Source organism: Rhea pennata, chromosome 3, assembly GCF_028389875.1.
Source record: "Rhea pennata isolate bPtePen1 chromosome 3, bPtePen1.pri, whole genome shotgun sequence".
Classification (NCBI taxonomy): domain Eukaryota; kingdom Metazoa; phylum Chordata; class Aves; order Rheiformes; family Rheidae; genus Rhea; species Rhea pennata.
Genome location: NC_084665.1, coordinates 48,153,739 through 48,178,699, shown reverse-complemented (window position 1 = coordinate 48,178,699; position 24,961 = coordinate 48,153,739). Strand labels below are relative to the sequence as shown.

Here is a 24,961-nt window from a genome sequence, read left to right as displayed (position 1 = left end):
GCTAGCATGCAAAAAAAAAAAAAAAATAGGTGATTTAGCATCAACTATTTCACTTCTAATATTGTTGCGTCAGACAACAACAATCATACGATCACAGGATGACTTCAGGAGGTCATCTAGTCCAACCGTCAGCCATTCAGATTAAAAGACTGTGCACTGGGGCAGCTGAAGCATGGAAACCTGCTTCAAGGATGACTGTCTCCAGCCCAGCAGAGAGATGAAGCAAACAGCTGGGGTGACAAATATGTTGAAACTCTGCAGCAAGAGCAGTCTATGGTCTCCTGTCTTCACTGTAAATTGCTCCAACCTACTTAGAAGAACGTCTGCCTGAGTTTCTCTCAGAAACTCATCACTTGCTCTTTTTCACTGTCATTTTCTGGTGCAGTTGGCAAAAACTTATTTGCCAGTGAGGATGTATAGGGTTGCTCTGTACGTATAGAAAAAGCACCAGACCCACATGGCTTCAGAAGACTGTATAAAGAACACCTTTGCAAGAAATTGATTCTTTGTTGTTGCAGGAAGAGAAGTCTGAAGTTCAAACAGCTACTTAGTATTTCTGGAATTATTCACTAGCTATTCACCTATCACTAAACCCTCTCTAGCCTTCAGTTTTGTAAAACTCAGTCACATGGTATCCCTTATCTCCCTAACACCGGCTGGGCAGCAGGTAGCATGCCAGTGTAAGTGTATTTAGTTGTTCTACTGAAAATTTGCCTAGGCTGGAGGCCTGGATAATGGATTTCTCTGCTGTTCAACCAGCAGTACCAGCCATGACTAAGAAGCGTGAGTCTACCTAGACATAAAAAGCCTGCTCAGCAGCTTGCTTACAGAAACAGTATTTTGACAATGGGTTCAACCCTAATTCCTGTATGATCTAGATTCCCTAACTGGATAAAATATGTGATGAGAAGGTAAAGTTATAACAACAACACACTGTCACTTTAAACATGTTATTTCTGTTATGTAGCTATTTTCCTGCATGAATATCTCATTTTTATTAAGCTGGAGAAAAAATTCTATTTCCAACTCCTCCATCAAAAAACATTAAGTATTATGAAAACTTTTAAGACAATTTTCCATAAAAAGGAAAAATATTTAATCTTTAGGATTTCTTGATGAACAACTTCAATGCAAGTTTAGAGTACCTCCTTTAATAATAATGAAATAGTTAAGCAATCTCTATTTAGATACATTTAACCTCTAGAAATAGTTATTTGAATTGTTCTGGGTAATTCCAATACTCCCGTGCAGGGATTGCTTTTACCTTCAGTTTGCAGAACTGTTTGCTGGCCCATAGCATGCGTATGTTTGAGCTCTTTCACGCCTAATTTGTCTCAAATGTCAAGCACATGCAATCGTTTCTCAGATTTCCAGTCAGCCAACTTATTTTGCAGTACAGCGAAGCATGAGTTGTTCAAGATTTCTTACTCGATTGGCTGTGTTACTAGGCAGCATCCAAGTTCACCCAGGACAAAGAAAAACCCAACACAAAAAGAAAAGGTTTTCATTTTTGACTCAGATCTCTCAGCATATCTGAAAAGCACGCCGGGCGCTCATTGCTATAACGGTGGGAAGGACATTACATTCAGAAGCAGCATTCGCAGCAACATACCGCAGAGAGGCCATGCCCCGACACTCACCCCCTGCCGTACCTAGGAATTATACAGCTGACCCGCCAGCTCTTTCAGTTAACCTGCATCTCCGTGCAAGAGAGAATCTGGTGCCACACTACTTTATTTTAAAAGCTTACATGGGCAGGTGAGATTTTTTCCACGGCTGGTCCAGTATTGCTCAATGTTTTGAAAAAAAATGTGTATTTTTAGGGCAGGTACTAAGACATTTATTTGTACATTTGAGACAAGACCTTCCTATAGCTTACGGTTTTTTCCCTCCTTGACAGGCTATACTGATCACTGAATTCTACAGATCAACTCCCGTATTTGCTTTCTATTTGAAGTAATATAAACAGTTTTTTAAAAAAATAGAAAAAAAATCCATTTGAATATGAAAATGCATTTGACATACCATAATCCTCCTTTCTCCTTTACTATCATCAGTTTCCTTGTTTAGGTTTTTCCTATTTCAGCTGATAAAACCAAAAGCAAGACAAATACCACTCAAAAAAGTTTCACGATACAAGCGACCATTACAGTCCAGTTCTTGCCTTAAAAAAAAGGATGCAATAGTACAGGTACTTTTGAGTAATATTGTCCTTCCAAATGTCACGTTTCACTAGAAATTAATAAATATTGCAGTTTTAAGAGGAAAGTATGGAAAATTGACATATCAAGTTTTAAAATCAGGATTTGTAAAATCACTGTTTTCCATAGAAGTCCAATATAAGTGAAATGGTATTAAACACAAGATGGAGAAAGGAGGTCCATATAGTCTTTATTTACCAAAGACTGCTTTTTAAAGGGGAAATTTAAGAGGGAAAAATACTGCTACAGAAGGGATCCATTAAAAGACAACACCGTTGAATATACAAATAAGCCGCCTGCTGATGAGTAACACACAATGATCATAATTGGTATGTTAAAAAAAAAAAAAAAAAAAAAAAAAAAAAAACAGACTTAATGAAAATTTTAAAATCATCAATTTATTTAGAACATGCAAGAACATTCCAATTTACGTAAAACATCTGTAGTGTCAATATTTAGAAAAATACATCATATTTTAAAAAGTAACATCTTAAGTATTCTTAGGCTTTCTGAAGTCTGAAGTTAGGTATAATTTGTCAAATTCCATTGCACTCAGTTTATTTCCAGTCTCAAAAGTGCATTGCAGATAACTCCTTATACAGAGGCAAAAATACATGCGTCCACGGCTAATATAGCCATTTAACATTGCAACAACATCATATGAAACAGTGTATTTTTTTCCTTTTATCAAAAATATTTATAATCAGTTTTGTAAGTAAGAAATCAATCAAGTTGCCTGCTTAACCAGTTAAATACTTCCAATGCAGCAAGAAAACTGTAAATATTTCAGAAGTTTATATAGAACACACAGCTGCTCAGCATTCATAATACATTACAGCATAATTATTTTAGTATTTAACACCAATCTGGCTGGTGTATGGAAGCAGTAAAACAAAAATTGTCAGCTGAGGTCTAACACCATTTCAGGCTGTAAAGCACTGAAAGTTTAAACTGGAAACTGAAAAATAACAAAGATTTTTACGATAGGGCCAGGAACAGTCTTTCCCAGTTTTGCTACCAATATTCATCAAAACTTTTACCTACTAGTGTCTGCCCATGGAGATCAGTTACTCACGTACATAGTACTTTTATCCTGAAAACTACTGAACTTTCAACACATGCAGAGTTTGTACAAAACATCAGAAAAAGAGGACAGAGAACCTAGCTGGATGCTGATTAATTGACCAAAGCAGACATAAAAGACTGAAGATCATTAGTTTCCATTTGACCACTCCAAAGATTTTAAATCCCTTTGAAAAGGAGCTCAAAATGATTACTTTTTTTTCTTTTCAAACTGAGTCTGTAAGCATAGAGCCTTCTCCTTGTCCACCCAAGTATCTTGTGCTTGATTTCTCAAAATCTTCATTTCCTCTCTGGATTTTCTTTTCATGCTCCTATCTATCTATTAAACCTAAGCAGACATTTTGCTGTTTTTGATGTCTATACCTTTCCCATCTGTGAGTGAGAATCTCAAACATACGTTTTCCTCACATCTACCTTTTCAAAAAGGTCATGGGTGAAAATGACCACCTGAGAGCATAGTTGTGGCTTATGTAACATATTTGTTACTCTAAAAATAAGCACTCTTTTTTTTTTCTATTTACTATGGTGCAATTAATCTGCCATTATAAGTGGTTACACTCAAGAATGGCAAAAATTCACTGTAAAACATACAGGAGAAGTAAGAAAGAAGAAAGATAAATTAGCACAATTAAAAACTGTCTTAGGAATATGTAGTTTACCAATACCTGGGTTCTGCAGGAAAATGTTAGCACAAACATCCACCTAGTGAAACACAAGCATTAGGCTCTTTGGAACACAAAGAATAACCACATTTCTGGTCAGTTCTAATATACAACTTCACAAAATTCAAATTGCCATTATTTTCTGAATGTTGATAGTAATTTAAGTTCTAGGTTGGGATAGACACGCAGCAAAAGAGCAATTGAATAAACCCTGAACAATTCAGGTAACAGTTCAGCCCTGCATTATTTTTTTGAGATTGCTTTCCAGAAATGTCTATACAAGACAAGAGTCCAGATGTTCATTTATTTTAGACTCCAAAACCTCCATCTGGCACACAGGACAACTGACTTTTTTATCCGGCCTTACAACAGGGCTAGAACTTGCAGAGGACACAGCAGTTTCAGCTTCAGTTTTCAGAGATGTATTTATTCTTAAAGTGCCATCAGTAACCTCTTTTTTCATAAAATAGTTTTCAAAGGCAGTTTGATCTTCCATTTTTGGCCACTGCCGCAGTGTAGTACTACTTTCTAAACGTCTTTTTTTATTGGATACAACCTGAGCTGTTGTAGTCTGCTCAAAACAAGTTTGTTTAGGTGTCCTGTTATGGCATGGCAAAACCTTCTTCCCTTCTCTAGGGACTTGCTTTGGTTTTTCTTCTGCTCTAATACGAGCAATTTTAACAGGTGATCCATCAACATTCTTGTAAGCTTTTGTGTTAGCAACAGAGAGCTTAGGAAACTCATGCTTGGAAGCAAAGTTAATTTTCTCTCTGGCATCATCAGTATAAAGTGGAAAGAAGGTGCCATTACGGGGTGATTTTTCAAATTTTATCTCATTTTTAGGGATTGGTATTGTGCTTCCTACTGAACGATGCTGTGAACTGGATGTTTCACTGTTCCTGCTACTGGAACTTACGCTTCCTTCTGAGAGTCCATTATCTCCTCCTCCAAGCAGATACCCCTTTCCACTGAAAGGAATCACATTTTGTGCATCACCGACATGCATCTTGTCTGCAAAACATGAAAAGTTAGTAACTTTTTCATACATAAACCATGAGCTCAGTATTTTGTGCTTTATCTGAAAAATCTGCTGTTTGAAAACAGTGCAGTAAACCCCTTTTGCAAACAATTAAGCTAAAAAGGAATCTAGAAAAAACCAATAAAAGGGGTCCTGTTCTTTGTTATATTATAGTAATATCTAACACAAATCTTTTGCAGTGGTTGATCTGTATTTGTTCAAGGAAATGTCTGGACAAGAACAGTTTGAAGAAAAAAAAGAACAAACTATGTCGAATACCTTTGTTAGTTGACTTGGAATTTGAAAGTTTTGCTGGCTGTGTTTTCTCTTTGGCTTTCTTGGAAAAGTTTTCTGGTTCCTTCACTTTTGTGAATGTACCTCCACATGACTCTTGATGCTCAACCCACCAAAAGTCTCGTGCAGAAGGTGCTCTATTCATTGAACGTTTCACATATCCAAAATAAGGTTTTCTGTTTTGACAGGGGCCATTGCATCGCCACCAATGCTGGCGATACAAATCCACCTCATCATGAAAATTATGATAAATCTAGGTTAAAAAAGAAAGAAAGAAAGAAAAGAACAGAAAATTCAGAAAATTTCTAATTTTTTTAAGTCAGAAGACTAATCACTAGCTTTACATTTTTAAAAAAACGCAATAGCTCTCCATTCCTTTGTAATGCAGTTCATAAAACCTAAAGTTCTCCTGCATACCAAAAAGGGGAAAAAAATCGTCTGCTAATGGATTGATGTCCATTAAGTCTTGTCTTCCCTCCAAAATAAATATGATTTATTATACTAGTAAACCTGAATATTAACAAATGGCACATGATTTGAGAAGCATTTGTATTATTCCAAAGTTTATCCCTCTCTGAACAATTTCTTTTTCTACCACTACTGTGAGAAACAGCTTCTCCCTCTCTCCACATCCCAGCTTTACATTTTATTACATAACCTTCAAGACTTTTACATTACGTGCTGTTTAGAATGCACTGTACATGATACAAAGATTTTAAAAGACAAACCGAGAGTAGTAAAACAGCGTAACAAAGTAAATTTTCACTTCATCATCTTAATTGATCTTGTCAGGGATATGAATTTTAAATAGCTATGTTCATCCACCCATTAGCTCCTACCGAGACAAAACTGAAGTAAAAGAGATTATTCTGAATTTCTGTCCTCTGAACTCATTAAATTACTTCAAGTTTAAAATAAACTTTAAAAATAATATAATTCTCAAATATAACCCCTGAAATTATTTTCTTTTAACAATCCTCCCTTCACATCTTCCTCAACATGTTCCCTCCACCCTCACCAACAAAATAACTACTGAACTGGCAAGCAGTTTGATGCAAATTTGTATTGGTGCCTACTGCGGAGCGCCTATTAAGAAACAGAAGTGTGTTAATCGTACTACACTTGAAATATTCCAACGCATGGCACCAAACAAAAAGGCTGTATTACATAGCATGAAGTGGATTATGCTTACTGTGACATTGGCTCCAGTCAAGCGATTAATGCGACGCATATGTTTGCGGAACTCTGGCCCATGAGATTCACGATCTTTGTCGTTATTAGTAACAAACAGCAGGGCATGGATCATTTCATGTAACAGTGTCTGAAACAAGGCTAATCATTAGCTATTTACTGAAAAGTATTCCATATAATTTCTAAATTAAGCTAGAAGCATTTTTTAATCTATGCTACTTTACATTCACCTTGGTACTAATTTTACTCTCATGCATTCACTTATTAAATCTCGGTCATAGAAACATAATACTTATTCTACCTGCCAAATCAAACCAACTATTTCCATACCATCTAAATATGCTCAAGAACGTTATTTTAACATATGACTCTCTGAAAAGTAGAAATAATCCCCAAGTTCAAGTCAGATATTCAAAAACATCACCCCTCCCCACCACCAAACAAGATACTTTTGAGAAGACCGCAGAAACTCTACATTTAGATTTGCTTAGTGAATGGAAATGTTGAGCCAACTCATACAAGCAGACCCAGCAAAGGCATGAAAACCAATGCAAAGTTATGTTCACAGTCATATCCTATGTCCTTATTTTCTGTTAATGGTCTTTTACCCTAAAAGGTGAAACTCGAGCCATTTTCTGGTTGTACTTTCAGGGTACTTTTGTAGTTTTGATATTGTAGAAAACCTTAGGAGCTAAAAAAAAGTCTTTTCTCCCTTTATAAAGTCAGTAAAAATAAATAAATGACTGTAGACTCCCACTCAGGAGTTGTCCGTTTAGAAACATGCAACTGAGAACACTGCAACATTGCCCACATAAGCAACAGAAACATAGCAATAAACCCATCGCTATTTAACAATCTATAAGTCACTGCTCGTTAGCATATCACTATGAAATGTAAAATGTGTGCATGTGGAGAGGGTGGTGGTGGGAAAAGGTTAATACATTTTATGTACATATTCATGAATAATCTTCAAATACCTCAACAAGATCCTTCCTTGGTCTTAACTTCAGGAGTGGCTCACTTAAACGAATGGAACACATTCCACCTCTTCCTTCATAGCTACACACTCCCGCACAGCTGAAAGAGATGCAGAAACAAAATATCCAAGTTACTTGTTTCCATAGTATGCAAATAATATTAAGAGTTGGAGTTAAAATGCTGGTCCCTTCCAACACATGCTAAATAACTTAGAGTAAGACAGACTGTTAGAAGCTACCTGAACAACTCAACCTCATTAATCAAGAAAAAAGAGTAAGTAAATTCTTTAGAATAATTGGTTTGGGCTATCAGAAGCTCAACTGCAACTTACTAGATCTCTTACAACTACTTAATTCAAAGCTACCAATCCTGAAAATCGCAACAGAATGTTCCAAGCTCATTTGTTCAGGAGGCAAATTAACATTTTCAGTAAGACTCCAGACGGGGCAAAAAACATAGAAAAGAGGCTGTTGTTTCACAGTAGCCAGCTCTAACCTAGCTGCTGGTTGCTGCAGTTCAGCTGTCAGCTGCACGGTCTCCCTGTTTTGACTCTCACTGGGCCTTTACATGGTCACTTCAGCACAGTAACACAGCAGAAAAAAATTCCTTTTTCTGTTGTTGGATTATTTTCTTTTAAGTGCAGTATATCCAAATATTTCCAAATGCCTGAAGAGCACTGCTATCAGAATAGGACAAGATGGGTAGGACTCCAACATCCTGCAACCCTATTAGCTGATCTACTGCAGTACTACAGCCTTTTTTTTGGCATCTCAGATTTGTTATGTATTTCCCTAAAACTACTCTGATCCTTGCTAGTATGTTATTACCATTTCACATTTGCCTTTTACCATGCTGTAAAACTACCAAAGAAATTCAGAATAGGAACAAAAATAACAGCAAGAGAAGTAAGTTTATGTAAGTTTTAAAATACATAATTTAAGACTAATTTATTTATTCCACTAAAACAATTTTGTCTGCACAAGGAGAAAGCCATTTAGGGCTGCCAAAGTTTACAAATGAAGGAGAAAACAGATACTGACAGTGACAGAACCACATCCTGAGCAGAGGTACAACCTATTTTAGGAAATTCAAATACCTGGAACTTAAGCTGTGGAATTAGTAAGTCTCTTCTACCAAGACATAGTTAGCAACATCATATAGCGACCAGCGACAGGTCGATTTTCCTCCTTTCCCCCCAAAGGTACGGCTGTACTATTAGATGAGTCATTGCTCCCTTGAAGAATCACCACCTTCACCAAAGGCTCCGACACAGCAGTAACAAACTGCTTGGATCGCTCGCGGAAAGCATCGCAGCCCAAACCTCTGCCGGGGGAGAAACTCGACGCCAGTGAAAGCGACCTGCCGTCGCCGCTCTGGCGGCTCAGGAAGGACCGGCTTCCCGGCCCCGCCACCCGCGCGTACTCCGGCCCCCTCGCAGGAGGAGCGGCAGGGGACACCCGCACGGACGCGGCCGGGGGCCCCGCGCTCCCCTCCATCCCGCCCCCCGCAGCCGTGGCCGTACAGGGTCATGCGCGGGCTCCACGACACCTCCACGGCCGTCAGGCGCCCCCAGAAGAGCGCCTCGTTGAACTGCACGAAGAGGCCGTGCACGTCGGGGCTGGGGTCCAGCAGCTCCCAGGCCTCGTCCACCACCGAGAGCGGCCGAAGCGGCGAGGAGTCCAAAGAGGCCTCGGGGCGCGCGGCGGCGGCCGCCGCCTCCTTGTCCTCCGCCTCCCACAGCTCCTGCAGCTGCAGCGCCAGTAGGAAATCGCCATCCCCGTCCTCCTCCATCCGAGGCCAACCGCCGCCGCCCGCCCACAGACCAGCACCAACGCGACTCGGACTCGGACGCACGCGCAGTGCGTCACGAACGACGCGACGCACGGCACCGCTCGACTACGCATGCGCTGCCCCAGCGGCACGCCCCCTCGCCCTCTCACTGGTGTTCCCCGCCGGGCGCATGCGCACGGCCGTCCCGGCGCCCGACTCCTCCCCCCAGGCGCGGCCTGAGGGGTGGGTGGGTGTGTTGGGGGCGGGGGGGGGGGGGGGGGGGGAGGCTGTTGCTTCCGCCGCGCCTGCGCGTCCAGACGCGTCGCGCTGAGGCAGTGCGCGTGCGCGGCGGCGCGGCCATGCTGGCGCAAGCGGCGTACGTGCCGCTGTGCGCAGGCGCGGCGGCGGTGTCCCCGGCGGCGGCGGCGGCGGCGGGGCGGGCGCCGGGCTTCGGGGCTGGTGGGGGCGCGGCGCGGCGGGGCGGCCTCGCCGCCGTGGCGGTGGCGATGGCGCTGTCGCTGGGCGAAGGCGGCGGCGGGAGCCGGCTGCGGCGGCAGCTGGAGTCGGGGGGCTTCGTGGCGGCGGAGTACGTGAAGCAGCTGTCGCAGCAGTCGGACGGCGACCGGGACCTGCAGGAGCACCGGCAGCGCATCCAGGCGCTGAGCGAGGAGACGGCGCAGAGCCTCAAGCGAAACGTCTACCAGAACTACCGGCAGTTCATCGAGACGGCGCGCGAGATCAGCTACCTGGAGAGCGAGATGTACCAGCTCAGCCACATCCTCACCGAGCAGAAGGGCATCATGGAGGCCGTCACCCAGGCCCTGCTCCTCCAGGCCGACCGCGACGACCCGGCCCTGGGCGCCCGCCGCGCCGCCGCCGCCGACCCCTTCCTGCCCCTCTCGGCCAAGGAGGCCGCGGCCAGTGAGGAGGGGCGGCAGCGCACCCTCACCACCCTCCTGGAGAAGGTGGAGGGCTGCCGCGACCTGCTGCCCGAGAGCCCTGGCAAGTACCTGGTGTACAACGGCGACCTGCTGGAGTACGACGCCGACCACATGGCGCAGATCCAGCGGGTGCACGCCTTCCTCATGAACGACTGCCTGCTCGTGGCCACGGCCCTGCCCAACCGCCGCGGTGCCTACCGCTACGACGCCCTGTACCCCCTCGACGGCCTCGCTGTGGTCAATGTCAAGGACAACCCACCCATGAAGGACATGTTCAAGTTGCTCATGTTCCCTGAGAGCCGCATCTTCCAGGCTGAGAATGCCAAGATCAAGAAGGAGTGGCTGGAGGTGCTGGAGGAGACCAAGCGCAACCGGGCCCTCAGCGAGAAGCGCCGCCTGGAGCAGGAGGCCCTGCCCCGGCCCGCCCCAACACCTCCTGAATCCACCAACCCCTTCGAGGAGGATGAGGAGGAGGATGAGGAGCCCCCTGCGGAGGAGGAGACGGTTGACCTCTCGCTTGAGTGGATTCAGGAGCTTCCTGAGGACCTGGATGTCTGCATCGCTCAGAGGGACTTTGAGGGAGCAGTGGACCTCTTGGATAAGCTCAACGAGTACCTGGGGGACAAGCCTGTGAGCCCACCCGTGAAGGAGCTGCGGGCCAAGGTGGATGAGCGGGTCCGGCAGCTCACGGATGTACTGGTGTTTGAGCTGTCTCCGGACCGCTCGCTGCGAGGAGGGCCACGGGCCACCCGCCGGGCAGTGTCCCAGCTTATTCGCTTGGGCCAGTCCACCAAGGCCTGTGAGCTCTTCCTGAAGAACCGGGCAGCTGCTGTGCACACAGCCATCCGACAGCTGCGTATCGAAGGTGCCACGCTACTCTACATCCACAAACTCTGCCACGTCTTTTTCACCAGCCTCCTGGAAACGGCCAGAGAGTTTGAAACAGACTTTGCTGGCAACAACGGCTGCTACTCTGCCTTCGTTGTGTGGGCCCGTTCTTCCATGAGGATGTTTGTGGATGCCTTCAGTAAGCAGGTATTCGACAGTAAAGAGAGCTTGTCGACTGCAGCAGAGTGTGTGAAGGTAAGAGTGAAAGGAAGGGAAGGTGCTATGGTATGGTGGGCTAAGCAAAAGGGTGGAAAGCTTGTAATCCCCCTGTTTCTAACCCTCGCTTGGTTGTTGACTCTGAGCACATTGCTTGAAGAAGTTTCTTGTGTTGAAAAGTTAATATCATTCATTTGGGGTTTCTTTGGGTTTTTTTCAATTTAACAAAAAAAAGCATTAAGATTGAAATACAGAGCAAGAAAAAAAACTGACCATATGAGAAATGCAAAATGTGTTCATTCTTAATTTGCCTTTAACTTGTAGGAGATCCTTAAATTTACATAAGCTTCAGCTGAACGATGAGTATTGCGAACACTTTTGTTTTCCAAATCTGTGCTGGACAATATTTCCTTCATTTTTTTTAAAGACTTAAGGACTTTCTTAATTTCTCAGGTTATGGTATCTTTCAGCCACTAATAGGAAGAGAAAAAGGTTTCTAATGTAATTGTCTGTAGTATTTTTGACAGGCAAGGTTTATCTTTCAGTTACTGATTTCAGATGAAAAAGGAGTTTCTTAAGGTAGAAGAAATGTGTAAAACATAACTAACATTTCCTAATTTTTCAGAATGATAGATTTGGTTAAACTTTTAAAATATTAAGAGGGAACGCAAACTGATAACATACTTCACTTTTCATTAATACCCAAGGTAGCTAAAGAGCACTGCAAGCAGCTCAGTGAGATTGGACTGGACCTTACCTTCGTCATTCATGCCCTTCTGGTAAAGGATATCAAAGGTGCTTTGCAGAGCTATAAGGATATCATCATTGAGGCCACTAAGCATCGCAACTCTGAAGAGATGTGGAGAAGGATGAACCTAATGACTCCAGAGGCTCTGGGAAAACTTAGAGAGGAGATGAGAAGCTGTGGGGTAGGCAATTTTGACCAATACACTGGTGATGACTGCTGGGTCAACCTTAGCTATACTGTGGTAGCTTTCACTAAGCAGACTATGGCCTTCTTGGAGGAAGCATTAAAGCTTTACTTTCCAGAGCTGCATATGGTTCTTCTGGAGAGTCTTGTGGAAATCATCCTTGTGGCTGTCCAGCATGTTGATTACAGTTTACGATGTGAACAGGACCCTGAGAAGAAAGCATTCATTAGGCAGAATGCATCCTTCCTTTATGAAACTGTCCTTCCTGTTGTGGAAAAAAGATTTGAGGAAGGAGTTGGAAAGCCAGCCAAGCAGCTACAGGATCTGAGAAATGCTTCAAGACTGATGCGTGTAAATCCAGAAAGTACCACCTCTGTGGTGTGAAGTGATCTAACTGTTCCCGTGGACAGAGCATGAAAGCACTTACTGAAAATGTTGTATGTTGAAATAAGAACTAAATGTTTTCTGAGTCCCTGAAAAACATGGAAGTCTGACTGCAACCTACCTGAAGCTGAAGACTTAAAATCAAAGCCTGCAGTGATGAAAAGTCTTTTTTTTTCTTTCTTTTTTTTTTTTAAGATTGAAGTCACATGTCCTTGAACAGCTTATCCTTTAAGAATGGTTTGTATAGTGTTTGTGACTTGGGAAATAACATAATATACAATTTTTGGCCAAATAAAATGTTTATGAAAGTCTTAAATATATGAACACCATACAGCAGGAAAAGATCACTTCTATGAATTCTTTTTTAAAGTAGTATTCTTGCAGAAGGGGAAGTGCTGAAACACTCCCAGGGTGTGGTATTCAGTGAAGCCTGTCCACCGTCCAGATATGACTCAGCACTACGGATAAACAAAATGGATTTGTACAGTCTGATTTGTTTGGCAGTGATGCAGGCTCTTTAGTTTCTCTGACATACAAAAACTTTTTGTTCACTTCAAAGACAAATCTAAATTAAAAATCATTTTGAGTAAGTATTTGTGTTCGGATGAAGGGGCTTCTTGTTCTCTTTAATAAGCTGACCTGTCAGCTTAAGTTGCACCTCTCTGAAGACAAAATTTCTGTTGTCGGAAACACTTGGTCCCTTCAGAGAAGAAGTAAGAATAATTTTATTCCCTTTGCGTTCCCCTTCCTTTTTTTTTTTTTTTCTTATAGAATTCATTGGAGTCAAGGCCAATAAGTGGAGTATGCTCTCTTGCTTGAGGCACTGTCATAAATGCATTATAGGTCACTGGTAGAAACTATAGTCAGGATGCATATATGCTCCTGAGAAGTGCAAAGCAAGGAGAGGGTTTTAATCAAGGTACTCTTTTTTTCTGGAAAAAACGGCATTCTAGTTCTGCTGTGCAGAAGCAAAACAGGAGAAAGAGTCTAGAAGTAATGCTCTTCAGAAATGACACAGTCTTGAAAATATACACTCTAACTCTCCTGAGCATATTTGTGTTATTCCCTGTAATACAGCAATAACTAAAAAGAGCTATTCTTATTACAGAAGACTTGAGTACTGTATTTGGTTGAGAACGGTAATGACGATGTATTTCAAAGCTAAAATAGCAGTGTTCTCCCACATTTAAGTGTGCTTCAGCCCTGTGTTTGGGAGATTTACAACGAGATTTACACCTGGATTATTCAAGACCTACTTTGTGGCTTGAGTGCCAGGTGAGGGTCATTTGTGCAAATGCCTGTTTGCTTGGATGAATAGTGATGGCTGCCTCATTCAGTAGATATCTCTGAAAATAAAATAAGCCAAATCCTATGTGGAGACTGTCTTCAGAAGGCTATTGGCGTTATCTTCCAAGCTGCTTAAACCTCTACTTTAGCACAGACCTTAGCTGTGAGAAAATGATGTTGCAATTAATAACCTTGTATTAGACTCTTAAGCGATCTTAACTGGAGTAACTGAATATTCTATTCCTCTTATCTCTTTAAATGAAAGGTTTTGCAATTTGTATCTTGGTAATGAATGCCCCATGACTGCATGAACAAACAAAAGTTAAAACTAGTAAAAATTCTTGGTAGCTGCTTATTTTGGAGCCTCTTCATTTTTCTGTATTTTCATGCTTCTAGTTGACTGCAGGTTTATTTTCACCTTAATGGCTATTTTTCATCCTCTTGATCTTCGGATGTCTTTTGAGTTGTCAGATTTTACAAAGCATCCTACTGTGTCTATTCATTTGTTCTCCCATGTTTGGGTGTTTTGCTAGCAAATCACAGGGAAAAAAATAAGGTGTTTCTAGAGGGTAGCTCAGTGCTCTTGGTTAAATTGATCAAAAACCACTGAAATAGCTATTGCTTTTATCTTAAATTACAGTGATGGTGAGAGTTAGTACTTGTGTGAACGTTACCTCTAAGAGAGAGCCACCTGGGTGTTATTTCACTAGTGAGTTACCTTTGATACCAGAACCTAGTGAAGTATATTGAAGTACTATATTCTATCTCATCTGTTTAAAGTAGGCAAAGGTAGCAACCAGGCCTTACTTAACCTAAGAGATGTTTTCAAGTGGATTGTAAGTGAGAGTGCTCCATGATGATGGCTATTTTAGAGGAAAGGGAAAAGGGAGACTGTTTTTCCCTGAAGAAAAATATATTTTGTTGTTTGCTTTACAGCAAAAGAAAGCATCTTTACTTGTAATCACAGAACAAATACAGACGAGCCTTACCTTTTTTTCTTTGTCTTCTTTTTTGCTGTGCAAGAGAAACATAACCTGTGGAACTACTTTTCAAGGCTCTGATTATTTGTTATGTTTGAGAATTCTGTGTAAGAAGCTGAAGTATAGATTCCTGATTCCCAGCACTGGCATGTGATTGAATAGGAGGAGAGCTCTGTTCCGGCTTCAGTTACAAGCTGGTAAAGCACATCTTATTCTTATCAGTTCAGTGGATGAAATGTAGAATATAATTCTGCCATGCACAGTGTTACGTCTTTATCATCACACTCTTCTTCAGTCTATTTAGGACATGTCTGTCCTCCTGATTTGTCTCTACCATCATCTGTGGAGCAATTGACTTACATGGAACTTGATTTCAATGGATCAGAAAATCTGGCCTTTCATGTAGGTGATGAAGTTGTGTTTACATGCCTGTTGCACATTCACAAGGGTTTCTGAATTTTATAAACTGCTGTAGGTAGCATTGATATTTTGTAACTTGTGAATTTATTTAAGTCATAATTAAAGGAAAACAATGTTTTAAGGCAAATGGTGTGTAATTAAATTAAACACATTGTATGCTAATTGTTATCAGATAAAGTCATCATATGCTGAAAGTTATTTTTTAATAAATTTCAGATCCATAGACTGCAATTTGGAATGGCACTTTTCTTTTCCTGAGCTGTACACTTATGGAGATTGTTCAAGTTGGGGTTTGTGGGAACTACTGAATAATACGTTAGCAATTTTGTTGATTTGGGGAAGTGCTAGTTGTATTTTTGCTAGCGTATTTTCTTCACTTTAAGAGAACTACATATAAAATCTGTTTTCCTTTAGCTGCTGTGACAAAATTGTGATGTGTAAAATGAAGATTTTTTAATTTAGATGAATTTATGTATCAGAATTTAATGCAATAACTTTTCTGAATGGCAAGGAACATATATTAAAAATTTTGGACATATATCACTAGCGATGTATTTCTGTTTTTATTACATCATGATCAGAAAGAGGGTGCTGGGGGCCTGGTTCAAAGTTTATTAAGTCCATTAATAAATTTCCAGTGATATCAAAGAGCTTCAGGTCAGTGAACATCTGTGAGAGAGATGGAGGAGGCAGGAAAGTGATAAAATCCAAGTAATGTCACTTCAGTTGCATTCATACAAAGCTGGTACATGGCTTAAGGTGAAGTTAAAGAAACCATTTTTCAACACTATAGATATAACTGTAGAGCTGAGGAGAGGCTCTGCCTGTATGACTTTGGTTAGATACCTGAGGCCATGTCAATGTAGAACATGTAATGCCATAATGTTTGTTACCTTGCAAAGTTGATTTCATCATCAGAGTATGTGAGTAAACTCGTAATATGTAGTACACTTGGCATCTCACCAGGTGGAGTTTTGTCAAGTTGGGAGATTAGTATGCTGTGGGCTGGCATTGCCATTAAAGCTGTCTCACCTTGCAATGTGTTTTGGAACATTTTTATAGTGCACCATGAGATGAAGATGGTGCACTGAGTAATTTGGATGCTAGCGCTAACATCTCACAATTTTTTTGTTTTTTGTTTGGTAGTGCTTTTTTTTTTTTTCTGTGTTTTCTGATTTTTGCACTTTAATCTTTTCATGTTTTCTTTTACTCCTATGTCTCTACTATTAGCAGTCATCCTGCGGAGGATATCACCTTCTCAGCTTTGTGCTTTTTTTTTTTTTTTTTTAAGGTATATTCCAACACCTGACTTTTGTTCTGCTGCCGAAACATTTTGCTAGACTACAAATCCTAACAGAGGTGTGAAAAGCTGGATAGCCAGTTCTCTCATGATAGCTACCACTTCAGCTCTCTCATGATAGCTATAGCTAAGTGGGAGATGTTCAGCTTAATGACTGCTAGTAGTCAACCCTGTGTCACCCTTTGTAGTCCCTTTACTTCAATATTGGACTGAAGTTCCAAATGAGAAGTCAACCAATCTCACCCTCATAATGCAGTTTTGCACTCTAGCAGAATATGCAGAATGTCCCCACCATCAATCTTCATAACTACATGCAAACTCCTTACATCCCCTTTACTGTACAGCTCCTATGTTTTAGTAGAGTTGTTTTTGAGTTAAAAATATTAGTAGTTCTACAAATTCCCAGTATGTTTTTCCTAAAGCAAATCAAATCCAGAATCTGGCCTATCCAAAACTGGAAGAGCTTTGTCAATGTAGCTGCAGGCACATCCTTTTCCCCTAGGGGTTCAAATGTTTTGATTAAATATTGATACTTGCACATTATATATATAATGTGTGTGTGTGTATATATATATATATATATATATGCCTGTAAACTCTGAAAAATGATGATAAACACTGCAATCAGGAAAAAAAACCCTTCCCAATTGTATGTAATATGTTGTTTTTATGAAAATAGATTATGTCATATGTAATTACAAAGGAACCTAACTAGAATAATAGGTCAGAATTTGCTTCATCCATCTCAGACACAGAGAGGATTATTACCTATTTAGGGAACTCTGGTAGTGCAACTTTAACATGCCCGTGCTCTATAGTACAGTTCTCAACTACAGGATTGCAGTCTGGACTAGATTCTCTGCTACAAATACACTCAGTTTGATGTAGCAGAAAGTAGTGGAAAGCCTAGCCTGTGCTGGCCACCGAACAGCATTCCTCTTCTCAGTGGTTAACGTGACTGATAAGGACACCTTTAAGGCAGCTTTAGATCACTTTGCGTGACTCTGTGATTTATCCTATCCCCCCTGCCCCCCACTTCTCTCCCAAGCAGAAGATAATATGGGAGGATGCAGAGAATCTGCTCCCAAAACTGCTCGATGAGAGCTGTGATGGCACATCACTACCAGCGGAGGTCCCACGGAGTTCTACACTGGTGAGTGTTACCTCAGTGCGGGCAAAACAAGCATCGGCTGTGTATGCAAGCACATACGATTATGTCCAGTTTGTTCTCATAAACCAGTACAAGACCTGGAAACACACATGAAAGTTGAGATATTGATCTCTTCATGCAGTGATGGGAGCTGGACTCAGCGGCGTGGTTCTAGATTACCCAAAATGTAATTTGGCCCTGCAGCTGTTAGGAAGCTGGTTCGGATGTGGTAATATGTTGCACATTATTATTAAATGCACTGCATTAGGAAAGCAGGCCAAGAAGCAGAACAGGTAGAATTAACTTCACCAGATGCTTGGATTGAAGGTGTTTTCAAATTGTTTTAAAACAAGATCACATAGCTGCTCGAGTCTTGGCTATCTGCACCCAGAACAAACATAATTTTTTCCTCTGTCCTTCCAGAAAGCCGATCCAAACTGAGCCAAAGTCAAGATTCTCTTGAAGCTGAAAGAGAGTAAACTGGACCCTTCGGGACATGAAGCACACATACCTAAACATTTGCAAACTTGGGCAGAGTTGAGATACGAACTTCACAGAGAGCTGCCAGCCTGATTGCGGGCCAAGGAAAAACCTTGCCTCTAACATTTCGGAACTTCAGTTCTCTGGGCTTTGAGTCTTTCCTCCTGTTTCTAAAACCACAACTGATAGACAACTGTCTGAGCCAATCAGTTTTAACTGTTTGGACTGAGGTTTCCTTTAATTACTGACCTAGAGCACCTCTGCGTTCTGGCGGCTCCTCCTGTTACATTCATTTCCAGTTGTCTGGACTCAGTTTTCACAATAGGAAGGGGCCCAGCTCCTGCAGGATGAGGTTGTCAGAGGAGTACTTGAAACTCTCCAGAGAATCCTTCCTTCCTCAGGATTCAGCGACTTTTTCCTCTCAAAATGTGGGTCTCTGATAAGCAGCTCCTGTTCTGCTTTTCTGACCTAACAAGTGGCAGGATTGTTTATTTTCCTGCTCCACAGCGTAAGTTCTCCAGCAGAGGTGCCAAACTGGTGTTGCAAAAAAAAGCCAAATTGCACGTTGAATTACAATGTGTATGTCTGTCTTACATAATTAAGGCCATATACGTCCCCATCTTCACTCACTAATGACAATGTATGTGGAGAGGCATGGAGCTGGAGGGTTTTCGAAAGATTTTTAATCATTTTCCCTCAGACCTCCATCCAGCAAGGTGCTTAAGCTCGTGCCTAATTTTAAGAACAGACATGTCCCCCTGAATTTGACAGTACGTGACGTCCTCGGAGTTAATTAGATATTAAACTGCTTCTCTTGTTTGGAACATCAGTCAACTTCTATTGAATCTGGCAAAACTAACTGGAAGGAAGTGATAAAGGGGAAATATTAAAACAACAGCTCCAGATGAGCAAACCAAGCATGCATTTCAGTCACACCTGTTTTGGTGTGACAAGCTGGGGTACCAAAAATGCCTTCCTTCTGGGCTTCCGCTTCAGAGGGAACAGTATGGTCCATAAATCACCAGCATTGCACCTTCCTGGGAGGCAGCAACGATAGTTGGGTGTGCTAAAATAAAGTTGTTTCACTCGACTGGGTGTATCAGGTGAAACTACACGTAGGGTGGAGGAGATGCCCTCCTGAATATTAAGAGAGCTTAAGGAAAGGTGCACAGTGATGGTAAATCAGCTGGCTGGTTTGGGATGTGGCTTCACTTGAACAGGACACCAAAGCAGGCAGGCCCCAGGGGCACCAGCCACAACCTCTCCCTCATGCTTCCATCTCCTAGGGCTTGTCCCCAGTGTTCACTCCTCCCATCCCGCCTGAGATAGGTTTCTCCCTCCCCTCATAGGGGTTAGGACCCGTCTTGTTTGCTTGGATACAAGTGATTTATGTGAGTAGGCAGAAGGCTCCTGTGTTGCCTGGCATCTTCATGCAGAGCAGCCCCTCTCCTGGTGAGTCTGTAATCAGTGACCATTTTTTGTTTTCCCCTAAAGTTTATTACCATTTTAATAGGCTTCCCGCTTGCAGCATCCTGGGGGGTTTCTGGCTCTGCTGCTTCACAGTCTCTGAAATTAATTCCCATAAGATCTTGTCCTCACAGGACAATGATGCTAATTTAACTAAACTGGTTTAGAAATTGTTTTAATAAACCCCCCACAAGACCTTTTGTGGGCTGCTGGTTTTGATAAGTGGAGCACCTTCTTCGGCCTTGGCTTATGGTACAATGTGATCAGACAGGAAAGTGTTGATTCACAAGCAAAATTACAGCACCAAATTCTGCTGTCTGGGGCAAGGCTTTTGACTAGCATGGGGTAATTCCAGATTTACCTTAGTGCGTATTTTTAGGTCTTGAAGATTTAAGGGCCAGGTGGCAAATGCCTTTAACCAGGAAACAATTAATTGCACACATTTCCTCTTTGCAGTCAGCATAGCACTTATTCAGGTAAAACATGTGAGGCAATGGCTCTTGCCTGTGCACTACTTTTATTGCTATGCATCTCTGCTAATTAGTTCCTGCTGGATGGTAAGCCAGATTGCTACAGGAATTTCAGATTAAAGTTACAATCAGTTAAGACAATCTAAAGTTAGCTTTAAGATGAAAAACAAACACTTTGTTTTCCTGCTTTGCTCTTTTTTTTTTTTCCTTATTTCTAAAGAAAACTCCCAGGCACAATCCATTCTCCTAATGTAAGGTAGGGCCAGGTTTGTGAAGGTCACTCCAGTGCTTTAGAGGTCAAGCATGCTGCACCAGGCTCTTCCAGAGTTTTCCTGGTGCTTGTTCACAACATGCCCAATGTAACAGATAACTCATTTGTGTCTTTTGCCCACACCTCACCGCAAAGGATCGCAGTTCTGCTTCTCCCTCGCAAACGATGCTCAGCTTCGCTTCCAGAGAGGTATGTATGTGCCCGGGCAGGGCCAGCTGCAGGGGATGCTGCCCCGCATTGACAGTCCCTGGAGCAGTGCATACGCAGTGTCTTATAAAACGTGGAAGTAGCACTTGGGCTGTGCATCCCATTCCACTGCACATTCAGGTCAGGGACGTTTCCACCCCTACCAGCAGTGACGTCAACCTTGTTCACTTTTTCAAACACAAGACACACATCCTTCCTGTCCTATGGGCTGGCCTAAAAACTACGGACTCACCCGTTATGCCGCTAGCATTACAATTTGTTAGCAGAAGCCTTTTTCTCTGCGCACTGGACATACAACTCTTCATGTTGACTATTATAACTGTATTTCCAATTATAAATAACACATCAGCCTGGTTCCTGTGCTCATGCAAGGCAAGCTATAAACTGGCAGATGAATGAAATTAACTGTCTCCAGATTCACATTCCTGTCACTTATTCAATTATTTGATCAGCATAATTGCTCAGAGCAAAAGCTAATTGGAAAATGACACGCATTTATTCTCTCTCTATAGGAGGAGAGGCTTGTCGGGTGTTTTACTGCAGGTTGTTTCATTATTTCCAATATTCTGGAGGAAACAAGAAGATTTTTAACAGAGCCAGGCCCAAATACACAAAGCTTGCTTGTTAGACAGATCTTTTCCTACTCTTAAAGCAGTTCCAGAGTTTTGCCATGATGGGTTTGCTATACCACAGCGTGTACTAGTGCCTTGGCACGTGGGTATGGGAATTGTAAGCCGAGCTTGCCTCCAGGAGTCTACAGCACTAGATATATCCCTGCTTCTGTGTATATATATTTCCCTGCTGGTGCTGCAGTTGTCTGTATTTGCTTCTGCCTATGACAAGATCTCATTCCTGTGGGTCATTAGGGAGAATGGAAGGGATCAGGAGGCACAAATCTTAAACCAGTCCATATTTCTGTTATTCTCTCCAGCATTGTTTGGAGTTAAATATTTAAGTTGTTTAAGTAACAGAGAAGCAAGCACTTTTCCAAGCTCTGGGGAGGGAGGAGGTAACTCATCTGTCAATGCCAACAGTTTGCAAGCTATTGTCTGCAAGCCCTGAGGGGATCTTTGGGTTATCTATAGGGGAAAGGGAGCTAAAAAAAATCAACCGTCTTGTCTATTGGCTTAAATTCATGCCAGAAGGTCTGCACCACTGCTGGAAAAAGCTTCTTATCAGGGTTTGTAATTTAAAACAGGGTAAACCTAACAATCTGTGCAGGGAAATGTTTTTCCCTTAGTCCAGTGCTTGAACAGTCTGTCAGGGAAGGGAGGACTGACAGGGCAACTTCTGCATGTCTACCCTGCCCTGGGACGTGACCTGCTGTCTCTGGCTCCTGCTGTTCATAAGCAGTTCAAGCATTATTTTTTGTCTGCTTGTAAAGATTACAGAAATGGTCCGCAGGTGATGTAAAGTCTGAGAAACATGCTGTACCTGATCTCGCCCCCTGAGTCCTAGCTGTGCTGCTGACACTGCACCGAGTGGTACAGAACAGCTCTGGGAAACTCGCTGGGCTGCATGCAGCGTACTAGAGGTTAGTACTGCCTCTATTTGATGAGAAATAATTAACCACGCGAGTAATTTTTTAGTTCATCTGAAAGGAGATTAAGAGGTGAGTGCAGCACAGTCTATTTGTGCATCTACCGGGACAGTATTTCTGACAGCAGAGGGCTTTTTAAGCCTGGAAAGCAACAGAATGCAGCAAAAGGATAAAAAGTAGCTGCAGCTGTGGCAGGGGGTCGGCAGTGCCTGTGCACGTCCTGGTGGTCTCTGGGGGGGAGCCCGGTTAGACCCATCCTGCTCTAAGGACGCCTGAGTTTGCTGTGCCGCTTAACGGGGATTTAGCGCCGGCAGCAGGGGGCGACCGCGGCCGCCGCAACCCGCCGCCGCCTCCCGCAGCGCCCCTGCAGCCCCCCAGCCGTGCAGCCCCCCAGCCCGGCAGCCCCCCCAGCCCGGCAGCGCCCCCAGCCCCTCCCAGCCCTGCAGCGCCCCCCAACCCTGCAGCGCCCCCCAGTCCTGCAGCACCCCCAGCCGTGCAGCCCCCCAGCCCGGCAGCCCCCCCAGCCCGGCAGCCCCCCCAGCCGTGCAGCCCCCCAGCCCGGCAGCGCCCCCAACCCCTCCCAGCCCTGCAGCGCCCCCCAACCCTGCAGCGCCCCCCAGTCCTGCAGCCCCCCCAGCCGTGCAGCCCCCCAGCCCGGCAGCCCCCCCAGTCCTGCAGCCCCCCAGCCCGGCAGCCCCCCCCAGTCCTGCAGCGCCCCCCAGTCCTGCAGCGCCCCCCAGTCCTGCAGCCCCCCCAGTCCTGCAGCCCCCCCAGCCGTGCAGCCCCCCAGCCTGGCAGCCCCCCCCCCAGCCCTGCAGCACCCCCCAGCCATGCAGCCCCCCTAGCCCTGCAGCCCCCCAACCCTGCAGCACCCCCCAGCCATGCAGCCCCCCTAGCCCTGCAGCCCCCCAACCCTGCAGCACCCCCCAGCCATGCAGCCCCCCTAGCCCTGCAGCCCCCAACCCTGCAGCACCCCCCAGCCATGCAGCCCCCCTAGCCCTGCAGCCCCCCAACCCTGCAGCCCCCAGCCATGCAGCCCCCCTAGCCCTGCAGCACCCCCCAACCCTGCAGCACCCCCCAGCCATGCAGCCCCCCAGCCCGGCAGCCCCCCCCCAGTCCTGCAGCGCCCCCCAGTCCTGCAGCCCCCCCAGTCCTGCAGCACCCCCAGCCGTGCAGCCCCCCAGCCTGGCAGCCCCCCCCCAGCCCTGCAGCACCCCCCAGCCATGCAGCCCCCCTAGCCCTGCAGCCCCCAACCCTGCAGCACCCCCCAGCCATGCAGCCCCCCTAACCCTGCAGCACCCCCCAACCCTGCAGCACCCCCCAGCCATGCAGCCCCCCTAGCCCTGCAGCACCCCCCAACCCTGCAGCACCCCCCAGCCATGCAGCCCCCCAGCCCGGCAGCCCCCCCCAGCCCTGCAGCTCCCCAGCCCTGCAGCACCCCCCAACCCTGCAGCACCCCCCAGCCATGCAGCCCCCCAGCCCGGCAGCCCCCCCCAGCCCTGCAGCCCCCCAGCCCTGCAGCACCCCCCAGCCCTGCAGCACCCCCCAGCCATGCAGCCCCCGCAGTCCGGCAGCCCCCCAGCCCTGCCCGCACAGGGCACGCAGCCCGGCAGCCCCCCGGGCCGGGCTCCGCAGCGCAGCGCAGCGCCGTGGCCCGGCCCGGCCCGGCCGCGCAGCATCCGTGCCGAGTGCGTGCGGCAAGCACGGCTGGCGCAGCGCTGCTGCTCGGGGGTTTGGGTTTTACTGGGGCTCCTGCCCGCAGGGGCGCTGGCGGCTCGGTGAGCGTGGAAGTGGGGTTTTTAGTTATACCAGGGCTTTTTGCCTGAGGCCCTGTTATAAACGGTGCCAGTCAAAGCGCTGATTTGTTGCTGGGAGGTGGAAAACTTTCTAGTGTGGCTTGCAGAGTCCAAGGAAACGGCTTTACACAGGTGCGAGGTGAAGCCAGACTGTTGCTTTACAGTCCTGGTCCCACCAAGGTGCAGGGCTGGAGAGAGATACTCTTAATGTGAGTAAAATGCAGCAGCAGCTACCTCTACACCTTCTTGGCTACAACCTGATAAATCACTGTTAACTTTGTCCCCACTGGGAGCAGTCTCTCCCTATGCACAGCAACAGTTTTTTTTTTTTTGTTATTTTTTTTGTTGTTGTTGTTGGTTGTTTTCCTTGCAGGATTTTAGCACTAGAAACAAATAGGGAACTTAGTATTTTCGATGCACTGGGACATTCTTCCTGCTGACTATGAAATGACGATCGCGTTTCTGCAACTGGAAACTTCGTTTAATTCAAGAATTATTCTTCCCCATTTCAGACGATTCCTGCCCAGTTTCATGTGCTGCAGAGCCTCAGGCTGGCAGCAGTTTCTGAGATGGCCACTGGCCTGTTTGCTCGCCTGGAGCACTCCCCAGCAGCACAGCCTTGCTCCCACAAAAATACATGCACACACACACACACCCCAATGGTTTAAGGAATTCGTATTTTTCGGTGAAAATTATTTTGCTGAAAACTGCTATGCAGAACAAGCTGGAAATACTTAGCTTGAAAGGTGTAGCGAGAAGTTTTTAATTCCAAAGCTGCTGTTATGCTTCTACTGGTCTGACAGAGGTACTTACAAATAAAGTTCAAATGTGCATCAATCGTGGAAATAAATACATATTTTCTTATGTTTTATGCCTACAGATGTAAGGACGTTTAAGACTGCTACTTACAAACATGAGCTTGATGCCAATGGGAGCCATCAACCCTGCAGTGATTCCCAAAGAGAGATCAAGGCCAGCATAGTGGAGGCCTTCTCTCATCTTGCTTTTGGCCATGTTGTGGCAGGAAGAGAGGCTGTCCACAGCGGCCAACCCCAGCCCTCCTGTGGTGAGTCAGAGTCAGCTTCTTCAGTCTTA

At 44.5% G+C, this 24,961-nt stretch overlaps 2 protein-coding genes across 2 annotated transcripts; one reads left to right on the top strand and one right to left on the bottom strand.

Moving 5' to 3' along the window:
- Window positions 1-2,615: 2,615 nt before the first annotated feature.
- Window positions 2,616-9,267, bottom strand: SPRTN (SprT-like N-terminal domain). Its single transcript, XM_062573683.1, has 5 exons — window positions 8,950-9,267; window positions 7,427-7,526; window positions 6,451-6,579; window positions 5,244-5,511; window positions 2,616-4,957 (listed from the first exon to the last, which is right to left on the bottom strand). Exons 1-5 carry the CDS (start codon window positions 9,216-9,218, stop codon window positions 4,221-4,223), a joined length of 1,503 nt encoding a protein of 500 aa, XP_062429667.1. The 5' UTR covers window positions 9,219-9,267; the 3' UTR covers window positions 2,616-4,220.
- Window positions 9,268-9,680: 413 nt separating this feature from the next.
- EXOC8 (exocyst complex component 8) lies at window positions 9,681-15,711 on the top strand. The gene is made up of 2 exons (XM_062572259.1): window positions 9,681-11,221; window positions 11,890-15,711. Exons 1-2 carry the CDS (start codon window positions 9,704-9,706, stop codon window positions 12,496-12,498), a joined length of 2,127 nt encoding a protein of 708 aa, XP_062428243.1. The 5' UTR covers window positions 9,681-9,703; the 3' UTR covers window positions 12,499-15,711.
- Window positions 15,712-24,961: the final 9,250 nt, after the last annotated feature.

Coding starts and splice junctions, on each gene's coding strand:
- SPRTN (XM_062573683.1), bottom strand. CDS start 9,218: ATGGAGGAGGACGGGGATGGCGATTTCCTACTGGCGCTGCAGCTGCAG. Junction 6,580..7,426: donor CAAGGAAGGATCTTGTTGAG/GTATTTGAAGAT, acceptor GCCTTGTTTCAG/ACACTGTTACATGAAATGAT. Junction 4,958..5,243: donor TTCCAAGTCAACTAACAAAG/GTATTCGACATA, acceptor CATGTTTTGCAG/ACAAGATGCATGTCGGTGAT.
- EXOC8 (XM_062572259.1), top strand. CDS start 9,704: ATGGCGCTGTCGCTGGGCGAAGGCGGCGGCGGGAGCCGGCTGCGGCGG. Junction 11,222..11,889: donor CTGCAGCAGAGTGTGTGAAG/GTAAGAGTGAAA, acceptor TTAATACCCAAG/GTAGCTAAAGAGCACTGCAA.